Genomic DNA, 12341 nt, shown 5'->3' with positions numbered 1-12341 from the left:
ATTATGAGATAATTATTAAAACATCTAAATTTTGTTTTGTATATATAGAGCAGCCATGTATATAAGATCTTGTCTCCAGTTAGGGAATATCTCAATGATAAATTCCATAAATGATGGATTGGATTTGAATGTGATACAGCATGGCTTTCTTGACGTTCAGATTTGATATAATTTGACAATTTGTTTAAGTCACTGTAAAAGAAAAATCTTTCAACTTGACTTTACGAGAGTCAAATGATTGAAAACTGATTTTAATATTTGTAAATCCTTACAAGAAACTGTTGATGTGGAGAATGATGTCTGAAAGAATGTGAGAAAATTTTTTATTTGTGTATAGAGTAGAGAAGAAAGTGTAGATAACTCTTAATTACAATGCGCGATGAATTTGTGGTCACTGTCTAGCTAAAAATTCTAATAAGCTGCACAATGCAAGCAACCTATCATAATTCTTAATTAATAAACTCATTACATTATTCTATTATAAATGAGCATTTATTTATTGTGACATTGCTACAATGCCAGGCTGCAATTTTTAATCTATATAATTTAATATATATACTAACCACCTCAAATTAGTACAGTAGTGTCTTACCCCTGTACATCATACTTTTCCTGCTAGCAATAGAATTGTGCTAGTCATCTAACTCTTTTCAAGAGAAAATTTTTGAATTGAAATAATGTGACTTCCAGAGCAAAGTGGAAGTTCATATATAGTTAATCAGGGCTTCCTGCCTCTAAGCTTTCCATATCTGGCCTCAAATTTCATCTATCTAATTTCATTCTTGAGATTAAAGAAGGACAGACAGTGGGAAGTTTTTCAAATTGCAGCCCAATAATGATATAAAACATTATATCCATCCATTTTTCAGCTTTTCCTATATTTTTTATTTTTTTAACTCTTTCTATCCTTTGGAGACTAAGAGGGCTTTCTCAGCAATCCCATTATGGGTTTGACAAGTCCCCCAATGGGTGGCTGGATGACAAGTGACAGATATGATATATCCAAATGGACTGTCCCCTGAAAAATTCCTGGGTTTTTGACCCAACCATGTTTGATCTTGAGTCTCCCAGAACAGCAGCTTGCCACCCTAACTGCTCGGCCATCAGATTGTCTCTACTTTTAGTTAAAAAACTAGACATATGCATTTTCTGTACAATTTATACCAGTAACAGTATCAATCAATTATATAAAACAGACTCCTTCAAATACTACTACAATAATAGATGATGATTCTTCATTTATTATTGTAGTAGTATTTGAAGGAGTCTGTTTCACACACAAACCTCTGAATGACAACCACTGATAGGAATGTAAAACCTGGCCATCATTTGGAGGTTTATTTTGTACGCATTAAAAAAAAAATGTTCCCAAAAAAATGGTCGCTGTTTAGAAGTGGCTGTTATTGGAGGTTCAGTTGTATTAAATTTCTGTTAAATTAACAAATTTCTCAAATAAATAATGGCAACCAGAAATCAGAAAAAGCATATTCAGATGAAACAAATGCATCTTTGAATTAAAACCATTCTAAATTAAATTAAATTTAGAGAATTTAAAATTTAAAATAAATAAACATTTAAATTTGACAATTATTAAACATATATATCATTTATCTGCATTAAAAGAATGTCTTAATGTAACATTATACCAATAAATTTAAAAATAAACTTGATTACATAATGGAAGTAAATATGTTTCTATTAATAGTTTCAGAAAAATTGCAGAGTAATGCAAAACAAAACTTCATTGCAAGTTACATATTTAAGATTCTTACTTGCTTTTTTACAATAATTCAATATTTGTAACTTTCGTTTACTGTTTCTGAAACATTAATTTCACAGATAATTGCTTATCAGTTAAAGTACAGGGTCTTCCAAAATGATTGCTACCATTTTAAATTACTGTAATTAAGTTAATTATTTTCTGAGAAGTATACAATGTATACCAATCAATAGAGTAACCATCCATGTTTTATCTCCCATCCACATTTAAATGTCGCATTGGCTACTAGTAATAGGAAATGCTGTAAACAAACATGGTGACCCCGTGCAAAGAAAGTGTTTTGTGTTCTGCAAGTTTGCAATTCAGAATCACTTGTCATTGTGCAACATGAGTAATCTGCATGAAATATAGAATTGCGGCTGTCATGGGAAAAGTGACAATAGATACGCCATAGTAAGTGTATGAAAAATTTGAGTATTGATTGGATGTGTGCCGTGTGACGTGAGATGCATTCATTGAAAAATTATAATGGCCAAATGTAAAACTTGGACAGTTTTCTAATGTTTTAATGTACATTATGACATTCTTAGATAACAATGAACATAATTACAGTAATTTAAAATGTATTATTCCTTTTGGAAGACCCTGTATATGATAATTTTCCTGCATACTACTATTAAAATTAAGCTACACATTTGTCACATTAAAAAAGTAAATATTTTCATCCATCTACTAATCTTTGTCAGTTAAATTATATTAATACATTTTAACTATAATTAAAAAATCAAATAAAGTACAAATAATCACAAGCATTTGCTTACAATCTGACACAGCTATCAAAAAGTGGAAGTTTTTTCTTACTTTTCCAGTTGTTATATTTAACAGAGAAAAAGCATGGTAATCAGTCAAAAAATGACCCCCCCAAGATTTTTATATTTTTAGACTCAGGACACCTTGAAATGCCGAGTAATAAAAAACATTTGGTTTTTTCTGTATGTATGGATGTTAGTGTGGTGGGGGCACGATTTTTTCACCCTCTTTGAAGCTTAATAATTCCTGTGCAGTTTGTTGAAAATTTTACAGGGAGCTTTCTTTATTAGAGGCTTTTAAATTTTGGTGATTAAAGGTAGAGAGTGTGGGGAGATAATGGGGGTCATGTATCTCCAATAATGATCCCAATAATGACAATTTTAGCATTTACAATTTTTTATAAAATCCCATCCCTACCATCAAAATTAAGCTTTTTGCCATTTTATAATAGTTAAAAATGGAAAAGGTATTTTCACAAAATATGATGACAGATGGCACCACCAAATGTTGCTGGGAAAGTTAAGCAACCGATTGCTGAATTTTTTTAAAATTTTGGCTTGGTTTTTAATAAGTTTTGATGAAGATGAAACTTCAATGCTAAATTTATTTGCAATATCCTACCTCAACTTGTATCAGTGTCTGTTTTAGCATTTAAATCGAGATCAACACATTTATATTTAGCTACCATTTTTTTATCACAATGAGAATTATAGAGTTTGATTAATCTTTACATTGTAATCTACTTGATAGAATGACTGAATGAGAATATAGTGTAATCAGTGTTGCTAACTCTGAAGTTAAAAATTGCTATAGCACTCTCAAAAACCCACATTTTGGATAAGAGAACTGTTAGATTTCACACTTAAAAAACCATTATAAATACCTGTTTAAAAGTATAAATACCATATACTGTGTGCTCTATTCATGAATATGAATAGAGCACACAGTATATGGTATTTATACCTGCTATCTTTTGCTGGAAATAAATTACCATTGTAACATTCCAACATGCACTCTAAATTAATACAAGTGCAACATCAATTAATTTTCCTAAATTATGCTAACTAAACTCTTAGAACTTGTTCTTCAAACTCTTTCAAGTTTGTTTTACAATGATAAAAAAATCTGAAACACTTACTCTTTCTGCAAAGTGGTAAATGCAGTAGTCTTCCCAAAATGTATACTGTTCCCCTTTCAGTCCCTTCCTAAAAATGTGTTGCACTAGGCATGGGTTGGAATATCACAATGCCTAATTGTTTCTGATAAAAGACTCTAACAGAAAACAAAGAAAGTGTTACAATATTCATCTACATTTTACTGTTGTATGTAAAGCTACATAATAATTTTTGTTAATGATATACATAAATTCACTTAAATGATTTCCCTTTCAGTTAGATATACTTTAATTATCAAAAATAAGCCTAAACTGCCAGATTATTTTCAGGCTATATTGTGGCTAATTTAATCAATTATTATCAAAATGAAACCTAAAGATAAGCAGTTATGCTGTAATGATGTAAAAAGTTTAATTAGAAATTTCAATATACTACATAAACAGAGCATAAATTCTGTCACCTGACTGTAACTAATTTTACATTTTAATTTTGAAAATCTTGGAAAAAATTAATCCAGGATGGGACCCATAACTACTGTATAATGGATATCACTTATCACTGGTTAAGCTATCCACTTTTGTCCAATCTTTGCTACCAAACATGTATTAATTTAAACTTAGTTACCGTATATCTGCGCAGATAAGACGATAGTTGAATCATAAAAAAATACTCCCAAAATCCGGGGTCGTCTTATAGGACAGATACAAAAAAAAATTAGATTGAAATTTATATAAATTAAAACCATTATAAAAAGCAGACAAACTGTAATTATTTACTAGTAGAGTGTAGGGTATGTCCACAAAATAGAATAGCCCATACGATGTTTTTGTGAATAGTCAAGGTCACCTGTATGCCCGAATCAGTGCAAATGTTGGCAACAATAGCAAGGCAGTGCTGCCAGATGCAAAAATATAAAATTTGTTCATTTGAAAAATTACAAATTGGACATAATTCCATATATGCTATACAGTATTATTATCCAGATGATGATTGCTGATCTAAACTAAATTCATAGGCCGTTGAGAGTTTGGGGGTCATCTTATAGGACAGATATATGCTAAAACCATAAAACTTAGACAAAAATTTATACCTTGTCTTATCTGTGCAGATATATGGTAATTACTATACAGGTATACCTTGCCTTACGTTGGTAATTGGTTCCAGGAAAACGACGTAAGTCGAATTTACTTGTCTCCGAATCTACTTATCACTAGGCTAAACCGTAAATTACCATTCCCGATTCTGTATTTTATTTATTAATGCATTTTTAATAATATATGGTTAATAAAAATTTATTTTAAGCTTACAAACAAATAAATTTTAGTTTTTAATATAGTACAAAAAAAAGTAATCTAAATTTACGAATGCATGTACTGTAAATACAGTACATACTTGTATATATTTTAATATGATTTTATGTGCTTTAAACGTTTATCTAGTGATATTACGACTTCAATATTTGTGGCGGACAGACGTAAAGTCGAATAAAATGACTTAAACTTGATTTTTATTTTTCCATATACTTTTTTTAACAAGCGACGTATAATCGGGAACGACGTAACTCGAAACGACGTAAGTCGAGGTATGCCTGTACTAATTAACTGATATAATGTTAAAATTTAAATAAATCAGTTTTAATACAGCTCAGAAATAACTGGAACTTCACACATTTATGTTTGGTAATTGATTTTTGAAATTCCGTCAGATGCTAAAATTTTTAGTAAAAATAAAAGACACAGTCATTCTAAAAATTCTTAGGTTGACTTGGGTTTAGATACTATATTGTATAATATGTTTTGTGAATCTCACTTGAGCTGATATGAAGTGCAATAGCAAAAAATGCCTATATTAGCACAGGTTACATGACCTTAACAGGATCTGAAGAACATTTCAGAATGCAGTTATAAACTCCTTTTAAATGCTACAGAGCCTCATTAAGATAGATAAAAATAAATTAGAATGAGGTATTAAGTAATTGGAACAAAAGTCATGCTAACTCTACATAGTAAGCAGCTTCAGCAGAAGCTCCTGTTCATCTTGTTAAATATATATATATAGGTATTGTAATAAAGTTTAATCAATAAACAAAAATTATTTTTAATAATAATATAATAAATATAATTACAACTTCTAACAAAGATAAAACTTGCTTCAGTCCTTCTTTCCGTTGTTTGCACCATCCGCAGTTCAGACACCAGATGATGCTTTTATCATACTTTACATTTTTTTTTGCTACGGAGGCAGTAGCCTAAAAGGAAAGGTCATCTCTGTGAATTTTGTGATTTTATGAACTGAGGATGGTGCAAACAACAAAAAGGACTGAAGCAATGTTTTATCTTTGTTAAAAGTTGTAATTATATTTACTATATTATTATTAAACATAAATTACCATTGGCCATGTTAAATTCATTTTTGATTTTATTTAAAATATAATATATCAGTTTTATATAAGGAAAATATCTAATTATTGATCACTAATGAATAAAAAATATGAAGAGGGTTTTATTTACCAAAGTTTTACAGGCTCTCCACATAGTTTCTGGCCATGGGCCACATGAGATATTTTTTACCAAATGTCTAGTAGGCACTATGCTCCATAGGCAGAGCCATTTTCACAAATAGAGCACACGAATCATTTTATTACTACTAGAATGACAAATAGCATCTTGCAATGTAATGTTAACCTTATAAAGGCTCCTTTGGTTTATGGAACAAGTCAAAATCACAGGGAAGCATGTTGAGATGAATGCTCAAGGATATCTCAATTCTATTTCTGCAACAGTTGCAACAAGTATTGTTATGTAGCGAATTCTGCTGTTCTTAAACAAGCTCTTGCAACAAATTACAGGTCATAAGTGGTATTTGAGAAATTTCTTACACAACGTAAATAACATTTTAGCTGCAATAGAGATGTTTGTGCATTTTATCCTCTGTCAACAGAGCTTTCCAGACATTTGTCAATGATGCTACACAAGGCTGGAGAATATGATGATAGCCTGTAAAAACTGATAAGTACAACCTACTTCATTATTCTATTCACTATTATTTATTCATTAGTGATCAATTATGACACAACTGTTGTATAACCATCATTATTAAAAAATCTCCATGTTAAAAGAAACAAAACAATTTTTTTTTAATTAAAAATATTAATATATTCAAAAACTTTTATCAACAAAAGATAAAACTGAATTGATATTTACCAAGTGTTAATGTTTTTAAGTTCTGTTAATTTTTTCTCCAAAGCAGCAACATACTGTTAAAAGAAAAATGAATATATATATATTTTTAAATGCAATTTTAAGAAATAAAAATAAGATTAAAATGAAGTAAATGCATCAATTTAAAACAACTCTTGTAATTTTTTTAAGAAACTTCTTATTCTTAAAAATAATTCCAGAAATGGAGTAAGGTAATTACATCCAAACTTTGATATACTATACTTCTAAATAGCACCACCCTCATAAAGTGCCAATAAATATTTATGAATTGATCTTTATAAGAATGAAATAGGAAACCATTCAGTGTCTGCAAATTACTAAATGCATGACTTTACATTGAAAATGACATTGTCGTCACCAAATTTAGACCACATTACTCATCATTATCGTTTGAGCTATTTTTGTTTAACACCACACTCAATTTAATGCCACTATTTAGTGGCATTAAATTGAAGTTTGACTGTAAGTCAAAATATAGATTAAAAAATAATTTTACATAGAAATTGAAAAGAAAAGCTTTCAAAAAGATTTTCCAACATTTATTTAATACAATGAAAGAAATATATATATATGCTGCTCTCTATTTATAGCATGTTGTTTTTACTATGAATTCAGATGCAATGGACATTCTTCCTCCTCTTCTTCAAAAATTAAGAGATTATATAAGATAAAAGCTTGTGAGGATATGAAAACATTCAAAAAGAATGTTTAATGTTTTTATAAAAGCTAGATCCTCTTATTGATTAAATAAAACTGGAGTTCCTCAAATAAAGCATTGGTTCAACAAGTTTTTATTATGTTTTGCAAATAAAACTAAGTTTTTACTTAGTGTTACCAAGTGTTAATGTTACCAAGAGTTTCTTTGTTTAATTTAATTCTCTTTCTTTCTTGTGATATGAAGATTATGAAAATTTATTCAATTGGTAAATGAGGCCTATTTTACATTAAACTTTTAAATTCAAAGTATTATCATTTTACTGAAAAAAAAAATTTCCTATTTATTATACAGAGTTCTATCCTCATTGTACAAAGATAAAAAATACATTTGATAATGGAGCAAGTTTTAGAATCAATGAAGAGAACACAAGATACCATCAGATTTTAATTAGGTTATAATATAGATAGCTGATTACAAAGTTATTGTGTAATTTGGATATTGTATTTTTATTTATTTGGATAAAAGGCAGTTTAGAAACCTACCTATAGTATAAATAAATAAAAATAGTATAAGTAGAAATAAATAAATTAATTTAGAATATTCAGGAAGAAAAGATTCATCTGGAATGAGATACAAAACAACAACTGCTTACCATGGAGATGCATCCCACTCCAGATAGACTGTTTAACTATTTATTATCTTCAATTTAAATTTACTCATGCATTGCATGTCATGGAAACAACAAAATCCAACAGAATGTTGACTGTCCAAATTGCCAATTAACCAAATCATTGAAGCAAGGAATGAAAGCTTGATAAATGTCCCTTCCACTTGCCAAGCAGCCCATGCAATTATTACAATCCACTTCTAGCTGTCAACATTGTCAATGTCAGTGTTGTTTTGTTCCGATTTTCAGTTCATTCTATTTTTTTGCGGACTTAACATTATAAATATTTTATTATCTGACAATTATCTGAATTATTTCTACTTTGCAAGGCAAAAAAGAAATAATTTGGTAGATTTTGATAATTTTAACTAAACTTGCATTTTATTGTTGTCCAAATTGACTTCCTCAGATTCAATACATTTTGTATTTCTATAAGTCATATTTCACTAACTTGAAATTTAAGATTTCAAAGCAAGTAGCAGGTGGCTGGATAAATTTAAGAGGCACAGAATAGTTTTCAATTAAATCTGTGTTAAAACTGAGAGAGGGAAATTAAATGAAGTGGTTGAAAAGTTTACCAGAAATTGTATAAAACTATAACATGAATGACATTCTCAACACAGATGAAACAAGCTTATTTCTTAAATATCTGCCAGACAAAACGATGATGTTCAAAGATGATTTGTATCATAAAGATAAAAAAACAAATATGTAGCTCTTCTTTTGGGAATCCAGATAATGAATAACGTTTAAAGCCTCAACATTTCTGCAATTACCTATACAATATGCAGCAAATAAAAAAGAATGAATGCTGTCAGAACTTTTTCCTAACTGGCTAAAAAAGTTAAAGGCAAAGGATTAAAATCCATAGGGGATAGTCTAACTCAGTGTTTCTCAACGGGGCGATATCGCCCCCATGTGGGCGTTTTTCCATGTTGAGGGGCGATTAGTAACAATTTATATTTTGGGGGGTGAAAAACAATTTTCTAGGCAATATAGTAAAACATTATATTAAGAATAATTAGATATTTTATTTGTTATATCGTACAATAATTAAACAAATAATGTTATACTAGTCACTAGTCTATTCAATGCAATACGAATTTGGCGTTAGCCTTGGCTTCTGGCATCGGAATTGAAGTGAAGGGGGCGATACTATGTTGAAGGGGGCAACGATTCGTTCAAGGTTGAGAAACACTGGTCTAACTGATTAAGAAATAATCATCAAATTATTTAATAATATAGACACATATATATAATTTTTGTAATTTGTATAAATACCACATTCAGTTAATTTTAATCAGCCTAGTTTTCAGGATATTTACTAATTAACCTATCCAGAAAACAAAATTTACATTACACTTTTTCTAATCACAATTCACTGATTGAAATATTGCTGTAAACAAATTAACCAGATTTTATTGACAAGAAAATATAGATAAAACTCTAGTTCTGAATGAGATGGTAGCAACCACAGGTGTGATCCCCCTCTAAATAACCAATAAAGTCCAAAGAATCAAGATCCTAAACTTATTGGTCCTCTAGGGGAGTGAACACACGGGAACATTCAGACCATCACACCATCTCATTCAGAGCTAGAATCTTAAAACACATCTGCATGATGAAATTTGTTGCATCAAAAATTGAATTTAGGGAAGTTTGAATAATAATATTCTGCCTACACAAGTATAACAATACAATAATATAATTACACTATATATTATATATATAATTTATAATCTGATCTATATAATAACAAATTATAAACTTTGAGATTTGATAAATAAACATTATTTGAAGAACTTGTCTACATGACTACATCATACATTAGACACAGCTGGCAATGTTTCACTCCAAATTTCATAGATTAAAAGTTAGAAACAAGCAAAAAATGAAACATTGTCATTTCAACCAATAGACTGTTGACGTAAATGTTCCACATTTTTGGGATTTAAAAATTTTTGAATATTTAGCTGAATACAGAATTCCAAGTATTTATCATTATTTTTTCTAATGTCATTGACATTGCACAAGAATACTTCTGCAATTCTGTGAGTAACTCCATTTATTTCTCTTGTAATAACTGGAAATCATATTTAAGAAATTAAACCTTAACCAATGTTCAGTTATAAGCTTTATCACATTCTCCTTTGTCCAAACTTCCATTTTGTCAAGCGATAAAAATGCTTAAATTTCAAAAAATAACAAAAATTTAAGAAATTTGATGGCATAGATGTTTCTTTACCCAAAATATATTACTGAAAATACTTTTTGGTTAATGTTACCTATGGTGACTAAAATGGCGGCTCATCTCTGATTCCAGCAAACAGAAGAAAGTGGGAATGTACGTTCTAACCTAACCTATTCTAATAAATTACCCCTATTCTAATGATTTGGTTGGCAATAATTATGGTAATTTATTAGAATGGGTTAGGTTAGGTTAGGTTAGAACATGTGTCCCCGCTGTTTCCTTTCTTCTGTTTAAAACTTCAGTCATCTCTGTTATGGAGTTTAATTGAGAACCAGGCCTGTTTTTATATGGACGAGAATTATCTTCTGGCGATGCGTCGGTTTCTTCTGTTTGCTGGAATCAAAGACGAGCCGCCATTTTAGTCACCATAGGTAACATTAACCTACTTTTTTTCACACATTTGTTCATAAATCACCATTCCCTTTGTTTAACACTTCATTACGTATACGAAACTCATAAGATGCTCCTCGATTTATGTTTCGACATATGACAGCTGACGCAAGCGTTTGTTTTGTTACGTTACAGCAATGCAACACTCAGGCCATCTGCCTAGAAGGAATGCTTTCCTGGTGATCTTTTAAGGGTAACCAGTTTCAAGCATTACAGATGTGGAGAAAACACAGAAAACTCCCAGTCTCGGTGAGGTGCAAACCCTCGACCGAACTTCCAGCATTCAGGGAAAGAAACCACTCAGCAAGTGAAGTAAACGCACAGGAAAATGGTTAGAATTTGAATCCAAGCTGCTCTACCAATATGTTAATGATCTTTCTTGAGATTTTTATTTATATATACCATCTTATTTGTTGTTTTTACAGTATACCCATTGTCTGCAAAATGTCCCTCTATATCAATGAGAACTTAAAAGATAGTATCTAAGCATGGCAATTATGGCGAGTTTTGGTTATCGCAATTAACAATAGCCCAAACTCACGCTACACATTGTATAATATGCAATGTTAGGGTGCGACTATGCAGGCGCAAGCGACAATATGTGGCGAGAAGAGATGAAGACGTTTCACGCTCTCGTTTATTACGACCACACAGGCGAGAGTGAGAAACAGAGAGAAAATTAGCAAACTTTGTTTACTAATAATTAAAATAATTTGTTTAAAGGAAATGGTTTAGCATTTATAATTTAGTTATAAAGTTTATTCTAACTTTTTCCAGCCTCCAATCTCCCGATACTCTATCTGATACCATTGATTCGCATCGTTCCAATAAACGACAGAAATTCACTTCTAAACGCGAGATAGGAGCCATCTTGAATGACTCACAAAGTGTTGCCAAATCGACAACTCGAAATTACAAGTTTCGATTTTTATTTTTTAATATTTGATTTCGGCGAATAAAAAGTAATACTTTCATAATTATTTTATAATTTATATTATTTATTTTTATACTTTATAAAACATTTTATCGATTTAATAAATATAAATTAGATTTTCCTACAGTTTCGTATATTTTCAATACTCAGCGGGATTAAGATTGACGCTGTGGCCGCCAGCGCCAGAGATCCCGAACGTTGTCTGGCAACGCGTAAAAAAAAGCGCGCGAAAGTTCGTTCAGCGTTGCCAGATTTGGCTACTTTGCGCCAAATTGGGCTACTTATTTTTCATTTTGGCGTTAAAAAAAGCATTTGGCGCACTGGCTACTTTTTGGGCTACAAAAATTTGACTTGGCTACATTTTGGGCTGGTAACACAAATTATTTCATCCTTTGTTTTGCGCACAGAACGGTAATACTTGTTGCGCTGTCTACTCGCTTTGTTTTTAAACATAGTATAATTTATATAAGTTTTATAATTTATTTATTATTGGTATTAAAATGGGAAAATGGACAAAGTATTCTCGGTCCTTTCGGAAAGAATGGCTTCAAGATAAAAATCTTAAAGGTAAGCAC

The 12341-nt window shown here is 30.3% G+C and overlaps 1 protein-coding gene across 3 annotated transcripts in view; it reads right to left on the bottom strand.

The window, feature by feature from the left end:
- The window catches only part of LOC111618153 (vesicle transport protein USE1-like), a 30821-nt gene extending 19119 nt beyond the window's left edge, over nt 1-11702 (bottom strand). For 2 of the 3 annotated variants that reach the window (XM_023359613.1, XM_023359615.1), the window contains exons 1-2: nt 11601-11702; nt 6849-6901 (exon numbers count right to left, since the gene is read on the bottom strand). In XM_023359613.1, coding sequence (XP_023215381.1) covers nt 6849-6901; nt 11601-11702 — 155 coding nt within the window. Of the gene's footprint in view, nt 1-6848; nt 6902-8176; nt 8856-11600 lie in introns of those variants that run through there. The other variant, XM_023359614.1, reaches the window with a different exon arrangement.
- Between the last annotated feature and the right edge of the window lie 639 nt (nt 11703-12341).

The sequence above is a fragment of the Centruroides sculpturatus genome, unplaced genomic scaffold (assembly GCF_000671375.1).
Source record: "Centruroides sculpturatus isolate CEXI.00-Female unplaced genomic scaffold, Cexi_2.0 scaffold62, whole genome shotgun sequence".
In the NCBI taxonomy this organism is placed as follows: Eukaryota; Metazoa; Arthropoda; class Arachnida; order Scorpiones; family Buthidae; genus Centruroides; species Centruroides sculpturatus.
Note: the sequence above shows the minus strand (reverse complement) of the source record. Positions and strands in the feature narration are given on the sequence as shown.